Consider the following 18,759-nt stretch of genomic DNA (forward strand, 5'->3'; position numbering starts at 1 on the left):
AAAAGTATAAAATAATGATGATGATAATAATAATAATAAATACTAAGATTATCATTATTATTATAATTATTATCATTATTATTGTTGTTATCATCATTATAATCATTATTATCATTATTATTACTACTATTCTTATAGTTATTATTATCATCATCATTATAATTATTATTACTACTAATATTATCGTTATTATTATTGTCATCATTATAATCATTATTATCGTTATTATTACTACTATTCTTATAGTTATTATTATCATCATCATTATAATTATTATTACTACTAATATTATCGTTATTATTATTGTCATCATTATAATCATTATTATCGTTATTATTACTACTATTCTTATAGTTATTATTATCATCATCATTGTTATCATTATTATTATTATTATTAATAATATTAGCGTTATTATCATCATTATTATTGTGATTATTATTGATATGGTTATTATTATTATTGTTATTATTATCATTATTCTATACTTTTCAGAATCAGTGTTTCACCATTGTCTTATCTTTCAGCAGTTTCCCTTTAAATCTAAATATGTTTCCGAAAAGCTAAAATTAAACTTTTTTTTTTCCTTTCAAAAATTTTTTAATTGAAACTTGCTTTATTCTTGAAAGCTTGGCAGTGCCACAAACAGCCGAAGGAGCTATAAAGATCCGTGATAATTGCGTGTCGGAGATTAGCTCGCTCTCGTGGATCTACGTACTTCAGTGTTGAGTGTATTTGGCATAATATTAGAAAACGTGCTGGAAACGTTCTAGAGGAAGAAGCGATTGTTACTAAACATTGCGCCATATAATGAAAGCGTCATCGAACGTCACACGTGAATTGTGTCATCAGCTCCCATATTTCTTTAGCACAGGGAACTTTCTCAATTCGCAATACCGGCCGTGACCAGGAGGTGGCGACGCAGAACCCATCATTTACAGTATATACAGTAGTTAAAGGGATATTCAGCTTTTTCTTTTTTAATTCTATTTACTAATATATTGTGAAAATTCTACAGTATTTTAATACACAGGGGCCGGCTCCAGGTTCATGCAGGCCTTTGAACTACAGAATCCTATTATTATTATTATTATTATTATTATTATTAAATTTCAATTTTTATCCTCGTCTTCCAAGATCTATAATTTCCTACTTTGAGTTTATAGGGTTATATCTCTGATTTTTATTTTTATTTTTTGCAGTACAAGCTCTGGTTATTATCATCACCATATCAGAATCCGTACGACTTCCTGAATTCTTTTACATTCCATTATTTGGAGGGAAGGAAACCAAGAAATAATGATTCTGCTATCTAGATTTTTTCTGTAGTATTTGTGGTAGGGGATAAAAATTGCAAAAAATATATTTTTTTTTCAGGCAGTTACACATGGGGTAAAGCAAGATAAGTCATTTAAAAAAAAAAGAAAAAAAAAAGCTTTTTTTTTTCAATTCACTGTGTAAAAATCACTGACTGGGAGAAGACAACTTCATTTTCTCCCTGCACCCGCACTTCAAGTCAGGGTAGGGTCCACATCCAAGAAAAATAGTCTGATTTTTCCAATCAGACTTTGATCAGGGTGGAACCAATTTTTCTTGGACGTGGAGAGACAATAAAAAAAATGTTTTTCACCTCCTCCTGCGCCATGGCTGCGGGTAAATACTGATTTAATATTGGTTTTCGAGAAGCCCTATCCCACTGTTGCACTTTAAACAAAATATAAAATAAATTCTGCCTTGCTCACCCTCCCCAGGTCCGGCACTGACTCTCTGCCGCTGCTCCCAGTGTCTTTTATTGTTATGTCGTCAGCACTGCAGCTAATCAGTGAGCTAGCGCTTAGTTATTGGTAAGAGTAACAGACAACGGGATCGGCAGGAAAGACTCAGATTGGACCTGGGGAGGGTGAATAAAGTATTTTTAAAAAAATAAACTATAGCAAAGGGGCAATAACTTTCCAAAACCAGAAAACTCCGCTAAGGATAAGTCATCAATATCATAGCATTAGAATTTTTTTTTAATTTTTTTTAATGTGGAATACCTCTTTAAATCTTCCCGGCTGTGCATGTAAAATGCTGTGTACATATTGCACATAATACAGAGCCCCGCGCCCCCGTCTTATTTACAATGGATTCTTATATCTATATATCCAATATCTTTTTATTAAGCTTCTTGGGGAAATAATTGTCCTTCCTGCTGTTGCTTTGAGCCTCGATTGTGTCTTGGATGTCACTTGTCTGGCTCGTTCTGGCAGCAGTGACTCTTAAATTCATGGCGGCTTTCTCAGAAATGGAAATCTATGGCAGAAAAGCAAAATCCTGAAATCTAACTAAGGAAAAAGGTTGATTGTCAGCAGGAGGAAAGTAAAAACATCAGAATCTCCATTTAGTGCTATAAAACCTTTCATCCAGTGGAAAAATTGTAGATAAACAGCGCCTCCTCCTGGACAAATGCTGCATGTGCAGAAATACAGAACTTCCACACAACTTACACCACTTTTAATATGCTTTTATATCACTCTTTAATACACAGTCCTGGCCAAAAATTGTGAGACAACCCAAATTTGCGTTTTCACAAAGTTTCCTGCTTCAGTTTCTATAATGGAAATTTGCATTAATTAATGCAAATAATGAAGGGCGATCAGATCCATTTAAATACAATTCATTTAAAAGTGCAAAATCATTCCTTGTCATGGTAATTATATTTAATAAAAAAAAAAACATTTCCACCTAAAGTCAAAAAATGACCTGCTTGCATCGTTTTAGTGATCTTTTTGGTAGCTCAGGAGAAAGTGTTAACGAGGACAATGCAGCTGATCTCACTTTGTCACGCTGATTGATTTATAACAGCAGACTAGTTGCTTTAAAGGGTTATTGGTGCTTGGAAAGATTGTCTTCTTCTGTTAACCATGGTCACCTTTAAGGAAACACGTTCACCATTGCAGTGCTTGAAGGAAGGCTTTACAGGCAAGGACATTGCTGCTCGTAAAATTACCCTTAAATCAACCATCTATATTGGATCATCAAGAACTTCAAAGAGAGAGTCGGCGCGATCATCACAAAAGTTATACGGCCATCTATCTGTTCCCTAACAGATCTAAAGCATAAAACTTTGTAAAAAAACAAAAAACAAAATTTGTGTCATTCTCAAAACTTTTGGCCCCCACTGTTGTGAAAACAACTTTTTTTGGTTGGGGGAGGCAACTTTTGTATAACTTTGGTGTCAGTATGGGCGCTGAGAAATTGCTAATTACGTAAAAATGTATTCTGTAATTTCTCTTGTCACTCTAAATCCAACTTTGAAGACTTGCCATTTCATTATATCTATCAATATTAATATTTTATCAGCATCAATGTATTATATCTAAGTTATATAAATATATATACCTCTGTTTTTAATACACAAGAATAGAAATTTCCCATTCTCATAGCACGTATAAAGAGGTGAGATGAGCAGATGCTTCACAATCTGTTGGTAAAATCTTCATGCCTAGACGCGTTTCGCGACCAGTTGATACTTGCGATTTCTCCTCATTACGTGCGCTAGTCGGTGGTGCAGCTTACACAGGAAGAATATGAACTTGTATATTTTTGTATATATTTTCAGAAGAAAAGTATTCGGCTTTGATTAGTGCTCCACCATGATGTGTTGTACTGGTTTCACCCCCCACTGAGTCCCAATTATGGATATAGTGCGCTGCCAGGGTTTCTACGTTGGGGCATGTGGGACTCAAAGTAATTTTCGTTCGATGTTACTTGTCAGTGCGTTAATAGAAATCTACATATTGGTGAGAAAATTAAAAATTTAATTAACTGCCAGAAATGCCTGAATGGGATGCAGAATTAATTTTTCTCCAGTTTGCATCAACAGCGTTAAAAATAAGCCATCGTCAGGGGGTTACTCGGCTTTTGGTTAACCATTTGAAGGTCAGTTCTTAAAGATTAATGTATCATGATTAGGTCCGACATTCTGTTCTGATAAAATATACATCTTGATTGTGTTCCGAGCTCAGTTTTTCTCATCCAGAGCTCCAAATCCTCTACATAGCCATCGTTGTGAATACTGAAATGTAAGGCATAAATTTGTAAGCTCCCTCTAGTGGTGGCTACAGACAGCTCGAATTTCATCACTTAAAGGATAATGTTATCAGGTCAAAAGTTGCCAATTTTTGTACCTTATTTTACTCCCCCTTCTCCATTGAGTATTATACTTTTTATTTTTTTTAAATCCGCCTTACTGTTTCAGAGATATGAACTTTTCTATTTAGTGATCATTTCTACGGTCTTTACAAAAGGGGTGTGACTTACAGAGTAATAATGCCTATAGACACGCCCACAGAGAACCTGTCGGCCTTGCCCCCCTTGGCAAAGCCCATGAAGGTAGCACTCAATTATTATTATTATTATTATTATACGTTTTTATAGCGCCATTTATTCCATGGCGCTTTACATGTGAATACGGGGCAAATATAGACAAATACATTAAACATGAGCAGATAACAAGGCACACGAGTACATAAGGAGGGAGGACCCTGCCCGCGAGGGCTCACAGTCTGCAGGGGGTGGGTGAGGATACACTAGGAGAGGGAAGAGCTGGCTGTGCGGCTGTTCAGTAGGTTGAGGATCACTGCAGGCTGTAGGCTTGTCGGAAGAGATGAGTCTTCAGGTTCTTTTTGAAGGTTTCTATGGTAGGCGCAAGTCTGATGTGTTGGGGTAGAGAGTTCCAGAGTATGGGGGAAGCACGGGAGAAGTCTTGGATGCGGTTATGGGAAGAAGAGATGAGAGGGGAGTAGAGAAGGAGGTCTTGGGAGGACCGGAGGTCGCGTGTAGGTAGGTACCGGGAGACCATGTCACAGATGTATGGAGGAGACAGGTTGTGGATGGCTTTGTATGTCAGTGTGAGGGTTTTGAACTGGAGTCTCTGGGCGATAGGAAGCCAGTGAAGGGCTTGACACAGGGGAGAGGCTGGGGAATAGCGGGGGGACAGGTGGATTAGTCGGGCAGCAGAGTGTAGGATGGATTGGAGTGGTGCCAGAGTGCTAGAGGGGAGTCCAGAGAGTAGGAGGTTGCAGTAGTCGAGGCGGGAGATGATAAGGGCATGCACTAGCGTTTTTGCAGTGTTGCGGTCAAGGAAAGCACGGATCCGGGAAATATTTTTGAGTTTGAGACGACAGGAGGAGGCAAGGGCTTGGATATGTGGCTTGAAAGAGAGGGCAGAGTCGAGGATCACCCCGAGGCACCGGGCGTGTGGGACTGGGGATAGTGAGCAGCCATTGACATTGATGGATAGGTCTGGTGGAGGGGTAGAGTGAGATGGGGAAAGATGATGAATTCTGTTTTGTCCATGTTCAGTTGTAGAAAGCGAGCAGAAAAGAAGGCTGAAATGGCAGACAGACAGTGCGGGATTTTGGTAAGCAAGGAGGAGAGGTCAGGTCCGGAGAGGTAGATCTGCGTGTCGTCAGCGTAGAGATGGTACTGCATACCGTGGGATTCTATGAGCTGTCCCAGGCCGAAAGTGTAGATGGAGAAGAGTAGGGGTCCTAGAACAGAGCCTTGAGGAACACCGACTGACAAGGGGCGAAGTGAGGAGGTGGTGTGGGGGAGGGAGACACTGAATGTTCGGTCTGTCAGATATGACGAGATCCAGGAAAGGGCCAAGTCTGTGATGCCAAGGGATGAGAGGATTTGTAGCAAAAGGGAGTGGTCTACAGTGTCAAAGGCAGAAGACAAGTCCAGGAGAAGGAGGACAGAGTAGTGTCGCTTGCTCCTGGCAGTTAGTAGGTCATTGGTGACTTTAGTTAGGGCAGTTTCAGTTGAGTGATGGGAACGGAAGCCTGATTGTAACCGATCAAAGAGGGAGCAGGAGGAGAAGTGGGAGGACAGTTCAAGATGGACGTGTTGCTCCAGCAATTTGGAGGCATAAGGGAGAAGAGATATCGGGCGATAGCTAGACACAGAGGATGGGTCGAGGGAGGGCTTTTTGAGGATGGGTGTGATCTTGGCATGCTTGAAGGATGAGGGAAAGACACCTGTTGTGAGTGAGAGGTTGAAGAGGTGCGTTAGGGTTGGGATGAAGATCGTGGAAAGGTTAGGGATGAGGTGGGATGGGAGCGGGTCAAGCGTGCAGGTGGTGAGGTGTGATCTTGACAGGAGGGTGGAGAGCTGATCTTCTGTCATGGTGGAGAAGCTGGTTTTGGAGGAGCAGGGTTGAGCAGCTAAGAGGGGCAGTGGGCGCTGTGGGCCAAAGCTTTCTCTGATCGTATCGATCTTCTGTTTAAAGAAAGAGGCGAAGTCATCAGCAGAAATGAGGGGGGAAGGAGGAGGTGCGGGGGGACGGAGTAGAGAATTGAAAGTGTTGAAAAGCTGTTTAGGGTTGTGGGACAGGGAGGATATGAGGGATGAGAAGTAAGTTTGTTTTGCGGCAGTGAGCGCAGACTTGAAGCTGGCGAGGGACTGCTTGTATGCAGTGAAGTGGTCGGCAGAGTGGGATCGCTTCCATCTCCGCTCAGCAATCCTGGAAGCCCGTCTCAATTCTTTGGTCAGGCTGGTCAGCCAGGGCTGCCTGTTAATTGTACGAGTTTTACTATGCATGAGTGGGGCGGCCGAATCGAGTGTTGTTGTTATTGTGGTGTTATAAAAAGTGGCAGCAGCATCTGTGTCATGAAGGGAGGCTATGTCTGTGAGAGGGAGAAGGGACTCAGAGAGTGATTGTAAGTTGAGATGTTTGAGATTTCGGCGAGGGTGAGTGAGTTTGTGGAGTGGGGGTTGCACACTAGGAGAGGAGAGGGACGAGAATGTCAGTAGGTTGTGGTCAGACAGGGGGAGGGGTGTGTTAGTGAGGTTAGTAAGGGAGCAGAGGCGGGTGAAGATGAGGTCCAGCGTGTGGCCATCTTTGTGAGTGGCCTCAGAGGACCATTGAGTGAGGCCAAAGGAGGCAGTCAGTGATAAAAGTTTAGAGGTAGCTGAGGTGAAAGTGTCAATGGGGACATTGAAATCACCCATGATGATAGTGGGGATGTCAACAGAGAGGAAATGAAGTAGCCAGGTGGTGAAGTGGTCGAGAAAGGTGGAGATGGCTAGTTCTGGGGGGCGGTAGATGACAGCCAGCTGGAGGTTGGAGGGGGTATAGATGCGGACAGAGTGCACCTCAAACGAGGGAAGAGTAGCGGAGGGTGGTAGCGGGATTGGAGTAAAGGAGCAGGTGTCGGACAGGAGCAAGCCAACTCCTCCACCGCGTTTGTTGCTGGGGCGAGGGGTGTGAGAGAGGTGGAATCCGCCATAGGAGAGCGCAGCTGGAGAGGCCGAGTCAGAGGGGGTGAGCCAGGTTTCAGTGAGGCCGAGGAAGGAGAGTTTGTTGGTGATGAAGAGGTCATGGATAAATGGCAGTTTGTTGCAGATGGAGCGTGCGTTCCATAGTGCTCCAAGTAGGGGGAGCGGGGGAGTGGGGGCTGGATGAATGGGTATGAGGTTGTCGTGGTTGGGAAAACGTGCGGAGGATCGTGGCAGGGGGTTAGAAACGAGTGTGGGGATGAATTGGGGAGGGCCGGGATTTGGGGATATGTCACCAGCAATGAGGAGTAACAGACAGATCATTAGAAGGTGGGAGCAGGATAGGACATGATGTGGCCGTGTGTGTCTGGAGAAAAAGGATTGTATGTGGAGGAACAGTTCTGAGGAGAAGGTGAGATGGCTGGGGAGTATGGAGGAAGAAATGACTAGTTCCTTACTAGGAGGAGGGATTGCAGGAGATTGTAAGAAGGAAAGTAGTATGGGGGTGAAAGAGAAAAGAAACCGAAACATTGTAGTGGTTAGTGTTCTGTTACCTTCCAGTCAATTCCAGTAGAATTCAGTCCAATTCAGAATCATAATTAAAAAGATGTAATTTAAAAGATGGAAGTTAAAAGATGATTTGCAGCAGACTGAGTCTATAGCAGACTCCTGCATGTGAATATATCCCCAGTTAAGGGCAATCAGGTGTGAATGAGGGGGTGGCTGGGTATGGGAGACCAGATGTAGAGAGTTAAGCAAAGGTCATAAAGTGAGGGAGGGGTAAGACTGACCACTCAAAGAGATGCCAGGATCACACAATGAGATACATGGAAACAAGCTGATAGGTAAGAAAGCATACTAAAAGGATTATATGTGCTGCACCAAGACACTCAGATCCAGGGGAAGCATAGAAAAGCCAGTGCAATATACAGAGACACTCAGAAGCCAGGGAGAGCTGGGTAAAGTCAGTGCATACCATGGAAAATCAATGCAGTATACAGAGATATTCTGGAGCCAGGGAGAGCTGGGTAAAGTCAGTGCATACCATGGAGAATCAATGCAGTATACAGAGATATTCTGGAGCCAGGGAGAGCTGGGTAAAGTCAGTGCATACCATGGAGAATCAATGCAGTATACAGAGATATTCTGGAGCCAGGGAGAGCTGGGTAAAGTCAGTGCATACCATGGAGAATCAATGCAGTATACAGAGATATTCTGGAGCCAGGGAGAGCTGGGTAAAGTCAGTGCATACCATGGAGAATCAATGCAGTATACAGAGATATTCTGGAGCCAGGGAGAGCTGGGTAAGGTCAGTGCATACCATGGAGAATCAATGCAGTATACAGAGATATTCTGGAGCCAGGGAGAGCTGGGTAAAGTCAGTGCATACCATGGAGAATCAATGCAGTATACAGAGATATTCTGGAGCCAGGGAGAGCTGGGTAAAGTCAGTGCATACCATGGAGAATCAATGCAGTATACAGAGATATTCTGGAGCCAGGGAGAGCTGGGTAAAGTCAGTGCATACCATGGAGAATCAATGCAGTATACAGAGATATTCTGGAGCCAGGGAGAGCTGGGTAAAGTCAGTGCATACCATGGAGAATCAATGCAGTATACAGAGATATTCTGGAGCCAGGGAGAGCTGGGTAAAGTCAGTGCATACCTGTGGGAAGAGGAGAACAGCTCGATTAGATGGTGCAGATGATGATAATATTGTAGTAGTGATGAGTAGCCAAATGCATTCTAGAATTCAGTCTAATTCAGAATCATAATCATCATTTCTACGGTCTTTACAAAAGGGGTGTGACTTACAGAGTAATAATGCCTATAGACACGCCCACAGAGAACCTGTCGGCCTTGCCCCCCTTGGCAAAGCCCATGAAGGTAGCACTCAATAAAAATGACCATATCTCTTGAACCGTATGGCGGATTTCAAAAAAGTAAAAAACGGATTACTCAGGGGAGCAGCAGAAATAAGACAAGATAAAACATGGCCTCTTTTGACCTGGTCATATGTTCTCTTTAAAGGGGTTTTCCTAAAATCACAAGTTATCCGCTATTGGCAGGAATAGCAAGAAATAACTTGCTGATTGCTTGGGGCTATGACTGCACTGATAGTAACCCAGGAATCCAGAGAACAAGACTCTGGATGCAATGAGAACTTTAGCTCTAAAGAATCCCATCTCGATTGGAGAGGAGGCGCGAATGCTCAGCCTCTGGTCCATTCGTTCATTATGGGACTTAAGTAAAAAGCTAAACTCTGTACTCTGCTGTCTCCCGCAGTCCCATAGACAGAGCCCTATTCTCAAGCTTCTGGAGCTCTGTTCTCTGGATTGCTGGCTGGACCACATGGATAGGACATAAATATTGTTTGTGGGATAACCCCTATAATTCTTTATCTATGGAGGAGGTTAGAAGCTCTCTTTTGGCTGGACAATGGGGTTTATTTTGGGTGGGTTACTAGCGCATCCATGCGTATTATCCCTCTGCATTTCACAGCCATTTGACACCTGAGGAAGGCTGGTTAAAGGCGAAACGCGGTTTGTTTTTATCAAATTTTTATCAATTCCGGTGAATCATCCATTTTTTTTCCCCAGTCATTTGGATTCTCACCTCTTGATGCACCGTTTTCAAAGTTCAATCCCTAACTCCAGGTCTTCCATAAAAAATGGGCAGTTCAACCTCGTTTTCAGATGGTTGGTGAAAACTCGTTGGAGGTCCCAATGACGTGGCTGAGGATTGGATCTTGCAGGGGTGGACACATACATAATGCCCCTGCTTTGGGGGTGTAATCGGGTCTCATTATTTCTTGGGTCCCATTGTGGCTGCACATTTCGCACCAAGGGATTGTGTCCACCTCTGAAGTTGGAAGTTTTGTCATTGGGACCCCCCGATGGCAACAGCCACTTCCCATAGGCTGTTGGATCTTCCACATTGGATATTTAAGGTTTCATGTGATCTAAGAAATATTTTCATTTATTAAAACCCCTTCAAAACGTCTTTCATGTCGACCTTACGGAAATTCTCTTCTCATGTAGAAATGAATCGAGTTCCTGCAGATTTAGCGGCTCGATACGCCGTCTTCTGTCTCTTTGCTGTTATGTTTTTATGCTACGTCTTGGTAACCAAGCAGCGAGACAGCAGAAAACATAAGCTCGTTAATGGAAATTGACTCGTTTTCATCCTACTTCTGTCTTCTAAGAGATAAATAGAAGGATCTAAAAGAATGCAACATCAAACAAAGATTAACGAGAACAAAGACGTATGGATTAGAAAGGCAAACACAAATCCATGGACAATGCAATTAGAGAGAGCGCCATCATGTCTGCCGTTTACAGCTCTCTGGTATCACTGGGTTTCATTAAAATTGCATTCGCCATCGCTAAGACATCAAACCGTTCCCTGTATAATGAAGTGTTTGTTTAGGTCGCGGCAGAGTTGTAGACAACATATTTAAAGTTTCATTAGAGATTATAGAGCGCAATGAACGAGGCAGAGGGACGCGGAGGAACGAGTCCAATATTCATAATTACCGAATAAGACATAGAGAATATTCCTATAATTACCACATACAGCGCTAGACCACAGGGGGCGCTACAGGCTGCTGTTATAGGGGGCACCGGACTACACACCCAGACTGCTGTTATAGGGGGGTCCAGACTACACATCCAGACTGCTGTTATAGGGGGCTCCACACTACACATCCAGACTGCTGTTATAGGGGGGTCCAGACTACACACCCAGACTGCTGTTATAGGGGGCTCCAGACTACACATCCAGACTGCTGTTATAGGGGGCTCCAGACTACACATCCAGACTGCTGTTTTGGGGGCCCCAGGCTACACACCCAGACTGCTGTTATAGGGGGCTCTAGACTACACTCTCTGACAGAAGTTATGTTGCTTATCCATGTTATGTAAATAAAAGCTTATAACCTGATGTTAAATTCCTCCATTGATTGTATAAATTATTCTTTTGAAAGCTGAAACCCTCCAAAATGTGGTTTAGGTTAAGAAAATAAATTGGCATCAATGCAGAAATATTGATCAGTTAATGGACACAGAATGGTCAGATTTTGGCAAGACAAAAGTTTTGTCACCTGGTCATATAATGCCCCCAATCCTAGTTTACATCCTCACCTGTGCTCATTAAATGATCGTTTAATTAGTGTGTGTGTATAAATAGAAACCCAGCAACCAAGAACTGCAACTTGATCTCTGACAACATGCCAAAAATCCACCCAGCGACCAAAGCCTGGACTATCAAGAGGCTGAAGACCAGATCCACTGCAGAGGTGGCTGACACCTTTAATGTGCCTCAGCGTCAAGTACACAAAATTAAAAAAAGATTTGAAGAGACTGGAGATGTGTTTGACAAGCCCAGGTCCAGCAGGCCCCACAAGACAACTGCTCAGGAGGAACGTTTGTTGGTTAGAAAATCCAAAGCAAGCCCCTCTTCCACTGCAGCAGAGCTCCAACAGGCCTGGTCACTTCAAGTACCTGTGTCAACTAGAACAGTTTGTAGGATTCTGTCTCAAAATGGCCTCCATTGTAGAATCAGTGCCCAGAAGCCAGCATTAAACAAAAGGCAAATAAAAAAACGTATGGCATTTGCAAAGTCCCACAGCCTGCTAAACAGATGGATGCTGGAAAAGTGGCAGAAGGTGGATTTCTCTGACGAATCTTCAGTAGAATTACACCACAGCCTCAGCAAATACTGCAGGAGACCTACTGGAGCCCGTATGGATCCAAAATACATCCCGAAAACAGTTAAATTTGGTGGTGGAAAGATCATGGTCTGGGGTTACATTTAGTATGGGGGTGTGCGAAACATTTGCAAGGTGGAAGGCAATATCAATAGCCTAAAATATCAAGAAGTATTAGTTACCTCTTACATTCCACATCATAAAAGGGGTCAAATTCTGCAGCAGGATGGTGCTCCAACTCATACGTCCATCTCTACAACAAAGTTCCTCCAGGCAAAAAAGACCAAGGTGCTCAAGGACTGGCCAGCCCGGTCACCAGACATGAACATAATTGAGCATGTTTGGGGTAGGATGAATGAGGAAGCTTGGAAGACAAAACCAGAGAATCTAGATGAACTCTAGGAGGCACATAAGACTGCATTCTGTGCTATTCCTGATGACTTCATTAATAAATTGTATAAATCATTGTTGAACCACATGGATGCAGTCCTTCAAGTTCATGGAAGTCACACAAAATATTAAATATGACTCTAATAGCACTACAACTTCATTCACCAATGTTATGCAACATATATTTGTATTTTAAGTTAATTATTTGTTTGAATATCACATCACTTTCGGTGGGCAAAAAACTTTTGTCTTGCCAAAATCTGACCATTCTGTGTCCATTAACTGATCAATATTTCTGCATTGATGCCAATTTATTTTCTTAACCTAAACCACATTTCGGAGGGTTTCAGCTTTCAAAAGAATAATTTATACAACCAATGGATGAATTTAACCTCAGGTTATAAGCTTTTATTTACATAACATAGATAAGCGACATGTCAGGGGGTGTACACATCCAGACTGCTGTTATAGGGGGGCTCGAGACTACACATCCAGACTGCTGTTATAGGGGGCTCCACACTACACATCCAGACTGCTGTTATAGGGGGCTCCATACTACACATCCAGACAGCTGTTATAGGGGGCTCCATACTACACATCCAGACTGCTGTTATAGGGGGTTCCAGACTACACATCCACACTGCTGTTATAGGGGGCTCCAGAAAACACATCCAGACTGTTGTTATTGGGGGGCTCCAGACTACACTCCCAGACTGCTGTTATAGGGGGTCCCGACTACATACCCAGACTGCTGTTATAGGGGGCTCCACACTACACATCCAGACTGCTGTTATATGGGGCTCTAGACTACACACCCAGACTGCTGTTATTGGGGGCTCCAGACTACACATCCAGACTGCTGTTATTGGGGGCTCCAGACTACACATCCAGACTGCTGTTATAGGGGGCTCCAGACTACACATCCAGACTGCTGTTATAGGGGGCTCTACACTACACACCCAGACTGCTGTTATAGGAGGCTCCAGACTACACATCCAGACTGCTGTTATAGGGGGCTCTACACTACACATCCAGACTGCTGTTATAGGGGGCTCCAGACTACACATCCAGACTGCTGTTATAGGGGGCTCTACACTACACATCCAGACTGCTGTTATAGGAGGCTCCAGACTACACATCCAGACTGCTGTTATAGGGGGCTCTACACTACACATCCAGACTGCTGTTATAGGGGGCTCCAGACTACACATCCAGACTGCTGTTATAGGGGGCTCTACACTACACATCCAGACTGCTGTTATAGGGGGCTCCAGACTACACATCCAGACTGCTGTTATAGGGGGCTCTACACTACACATCCAGACTGCTGTTATAGGGGGCTCCAGACTACACATCCACACTGCTGTTATAGGGGGCTCCAGACTACACATCCAGACTGCTGTTATAGGGGGCTCCAGACTACACATCCAGACTGCTGTTATAGGGGGCTCCAGACTACACATCCAGACTGCTGTTATATGGGGCTCCAGACTGCACATCCAGACTGCTGTTATTGGGGGCTCCACACTACACATCCAGACTGCTGTTATATGGGGCTCTAGACTACACACCCAGACTGCTGTTATATGGGGCTCTAGAATACACATCCAGACTGCTGTTATATGGGGCTCCAGACTACACATCCAGACTGCTGTTATAGGGGGCTCTAGACTACACATCCAGACTGCTGTTATAGGGGGCTCTAGACTACACATCCAGACTGCTGTTATAGGGGGTCCCGACTACACACCCAGACTGCTGTTATAGGGGGGCTCCAGACTACACATCCAGACTGCTGTTATAGGGGGCTCCAGGCTACACATCCAGACTGCTGTTATAGGGGGCTCCACACTACACATCCAGACTGCTGTTATATGGGGCTCCAGACTACACATCCAGACTGCTGTTATGGGGGGCTCCAGACTACACATCCAGACTGCTGTTATGGGGGGCTCCAGACTACACATCCAGACTGCTGTTATAGGGGGCTTCAGATTACACATCCAGACTGCTGTTATAGGGGGCTCCAGACTACACATCCAGACTGCTGTTATAAGGGGCACCGGACTACACATCCAGACTGCTGTTATAGGGGGCTCCAGACTACACATCCAGACTGCTGTTATAGGGGCTCCAGACTATACATCCAGACTGCTGTTATAGGGGGGCTCCAGACTACACACCCAGACTGCTGTTATAGGGGGCTCCAGACTACACATCCAGACTGCTGTTATAGGGGGCTCCAGATTACACACCCAGACTGCTGTTATAGGGGGCTCTAGACTACACATCCAGACTGCTGTTATAGGGGCTCCAGACTACACATCCAGACTGCTGTTATAGGGGCACCGGACTACACATCCAGACTGCTGTTATAGGGGGCTCCAGACTACACATCCAGACTGCTGTTATAGGGGCTCCAGACTATACATCCAGACTGCTGTTATAGGGGGCTCCAGACTACACACCCAGACTGCTGTTATAGGGGGGCTCCAGACTACACATCCAGACTGCTGTTATAGGGGGCTCCAGACTACACATCCAGACTGCTGTTATAGGGGGCTCCAGACTACACATCCAGACTGCTGTTATAGGGGGGCTCCAGACTACACATCCAGACTGCTGTTATAGGGGGCTCCAGACTACACATCCAGACTGCTGTTATAGGGGGGCTCCAGACTACACATCCAGACTGCTGTTATAGGGGCTCCAGACTATACATCCAGACTGCTGTTATAGGGGGGCTCCAGACTACACATCCAGACTGCTGTTATAGGGGGCTCCAGACTACACATCCAGACTGCTGTTATAGGGGGCTCCAGACTACACATCCAGACTGCTGTTATAGGGGGGCTCCAGACTACACATCCAGACTGCTGTTATAGGGGCTCCAGACTATACATCCAGACTGCTGTTATAGGGGGGCTCCAGACTACACATCCAGACTGCTGTTATAGGGGGCTCCAGACTACACATCCAGACTGCTGTTATAGGGGGCTCCAGACTACACATCCAGACTGCTGTTATAGGGGGCTCCAGACTACACACCCAGACTGCTGTTATAGGGGGGCTCCAGACTACACATCCAGACTGCTGTTATAGGGGGGCTCCAGACTACACATCCAGACTGCTGTTATAGGGGGCTCCAGACTACACATCCAGACTGCTGTTATAGGGGGCTCCAGACTACACACCCAGACTGCTGTTATAGGGGGCTCCACACTACACATCCAGACTGCTGTTATAGGGGGCTCCAGACTACACATCCAGACTGCTGTTATAGGGGGCTCCACACTACACATCCAGACTGCTGTTATAGGGGGCTCCAGACTACACACCCAGACTGCTGTTATAGGGGGCTCCAGACTACACATCCAGACTGCTGTTATAGGGGGCTCCAGACTACACACCCAGACTGCTGTTATAGGGGGCTCCAGACTACACATCCAGACTGCTGTTATAGGGGGCTCCAGACTACACATCCAGACTGCTGTTATAGGGGGCTCCAGACTACACACCCAGACTGCTGTTATAGGGGGCTCCACACTACACATCCAGACTGCTGTTATAGGGGGCTCCAGACTACACATCCAGACTGCTGTTATAGGGGGCTCCAGACTACCAGTTATACCATTAAACCACACCACTAATGTACAGATAAATACAGTTGCTTGCCCTCGTAGCGACGGCTTTTGCTGCCATGCTCATTGTCCCACAGAGGTCTCGGAAATATTTTTCATACTTTACCATTTGCGATAATCCCTTCATTTGGTAAAACACTAATATGAAAAAAATATTCTTTCCAATGTTCCAGGTGTTGTCAAGGTTGATTATGGGGATGTAACGGAGAGGAAATCACTTCGAGATAGACTGAAATGTAAACCATTTTCTTGGTACCTAGAGACGATCTATCCGGACTCCCAGATTCCGCGGCGTTACTTTTCTCTCGGTGAGGTATGTTTTTTTTCTCTCTGTACTTTTTTATCTTATTAACCGGTCTCCCCATAGTTAATATTCAGCTTGTTTGTTTGCTTGCTCTCTATATAGATTCCGTTGCACTTGACAGATTGTCAGTAATATGAATAATTCACATTTTGGAAACGAACTTGGAACATAATGTTGTTATTGCTTGGACACCTGTGGATATAAATTACCAATTTATGTAGGAGTATGAACCAAAGTTGTAATTTCAATGAAATTTCTAGATTGTGAGTCATTTTTTATATAATCACATAATGTATGCCCAAAATAGTGTATTCACCTGCGTACTTAAAGGGGCTGTCCAATTGGGACATATCCATATGGCAAAGTAGGAAATGTGCACATGTCATAAAGGAAGGGAGGGGGTAAAGCACTTTGGATCCTCTCTACGTGTCAGAATGTAGATCCTTGAGGAAGATCATATCTTATTCTGGAGGACTCGGCATTACCATATGTTAGGCTACGTTCACATTAGCGTTCCGCTAATGTGCGTCGCTGTTGCGTCGGCGACGCAGCGGCGACGCGCCCCTATGTTTAACATAGGGGACGCGTGCGTTTTTTGGGTGGCGTTTTTCGACACGTGCGTCGTTTCCGACGCTAGCGTCGGACGCAAGAAAATGCAACAAGTTGCATTTTTCGTGCGTCCGATTTTCGTCAAAAAACGACGCACGCGTCGCAAAACGCAGCGTTTTTGCGCGCGTTTTGCGCGCGTTTTTTGTGCGTCGTGCGTTGCGTCGCCGACGCACCGGCGCGCAACGCTAATGTGAACGTAGCCTTACATAGTCTGCCAAGGCTGACATGTAATGCCATGTTTGTCCAGTAGTGGCCGCTGTAGGAATATGTGTTGGTTGGCCAGAGCTTCCTCTATGTGATCAGATGATTGAAAATGGGTAATCCAGTTGGGACAAAACTTTAAATGTGTTTTTCCTCCCTATTTCTTCACTATTCTCTCTTATGTAGTTGGGTTACTAAACTTACTAGCACCCCTGTAAATGTACAAACAGAAAATCAATAAGAGTGTCCTCACTTAACTGGGCTGTACGTAGACTGAATAATACTGTATTGCAAAGGCCTTCTCCCATTGATCTCAGTGTACAGCATACAATAGTCCCTCAGATGTGTCTGTATACCTCTGGGGTCTTATAAACCCATACTATGCACATGCCCATAAGTCTGAACTCTATCAAGCCACCCCAACATCACTACTCAACTATGCACTTTTACATAGGAGTTGTAGTGAGATGGGTGACAACTAGTTAAATATGGTATATAAGTATATACTAGAGAAGGAAAAAAGCAGATTTTGAAGCAACCTCAACACAGAATACAGTGGAGAGTTGATGGTGATTGATGGATTCATAGATAGAAACAATAGGAAAGCGAGAATTTATATAGATTGATGGATTGACTAAATTGAATTCTTGGAGACTGATGAAGATGAAATGTAGATAGAAACGTAGATTGATAATTGAGATTTATAATAGATGGATAAGAGAAGTAGATGGAAAAAAACAGTTTGATAAAAATATAGAGATAAACATATAGATGAGAAAGAGTGATATTAGATAGACAGATTAAAAGGTAGATTGATACATATATATTTTTCCTGTCCCCAATATCAAGAGAAGTTGATAGATGGATAGATACTTATGAGATAGTTGGATGGATGGATGAATGGACAAACAGACAGATAGATAGATAATTAGATAGATAGATATATAATAGATAGATAGATAATAGATAGATAGATAACAACGTCACAACGTCACAACGTCCTCAGCAAGAGCCAAGCAGGGTTCATGCCAAACCACCGCACCACTGACCATATCTACACTCTGCACAGCCTCATCAAGAGCCACGTCCACAATACAAAGAATGGGAAGATATACGCTTGTTTTGTGGACTTCAAGAAGGCCTTCGACTCAGTGTGGCACCCAGGACTATTCCTAAAATTGCTGGGGAGCGGAATAGGAGGCAAAACATATGATGTCATCCGAGGCTCCTACACAGAGAACAGTTGCAGTGTGAAGGTCAACGGAAGGAGGACGGCCTATTTCCAACAAAGTCGAGGAGTGAGACAGGGCTGCAGCCTCAGTCCAACGCTCTTTAACATCTACATCAATGAGCTGGCAGTGGCCCTAGAGTCCTCCTCAGCACCAGGACTCACCCTCCATGACACCCAGGTGAAATTTCTGCTATATGCAGATGACCTCGTGCTGTTATCACCAACTGAGAAAGGCCTCCAAGATCATCTGAAAATCCTAGAGACCTTCAGCAGCACATGGGCACTGCCAATCAACGAGAAAAAAACTAATATCATGGTGTTCCAGAAAAGAAAGCAGAAACCCACTGGCAATCCTACCTTTATGATAGACAACCGTCCACTTACTGAAACCAACAGGTACACCTACCTGGGC

At 44.1% G+C, this 18,759-nt stretch overlaps 1 protein-coding gene across 2 annotated transcripts in view; it reads left to right on the top strand.

Moving 5' to 3' along the window:
- The window catches only part of GALNT13 (polypeptide N-acetylgalactosaminyltransferase 13), a 300,662-nt gene that overhangs the window by 222,482 nt on the left and 59,421 nt on the right, over positions 1-18,759 (top strand). For both annotated transcript variants that reach the window (XM_069732955.1, XM_069732956.1), the window contains exon 8: positions 16,176-16,315. In XM_069732955.1, coding sequence (XP_069589056.1) covers positions 16,176-16,315 — 140 coding nt within the window. The remainder of the gene's footprint in view (positions 1-16,175; positions 16,316-18,759) is intronic.

This window comes from Ranitomeya imitator, chromosome 7, assembly GCF_032444005.1.
Source record: "Ranitomeya imitator isolate aRanImi1 chromosome 7, aRanImi1.pri, whole genome shotgun sequence".
In the NCBI taxonomy this organism is placed as follows: Eukaryota; Metazoa; Chordata; class Amphibia; order Anura; family Dendrobatidae; genus Ranitomeya; species Ranitomeya imitator.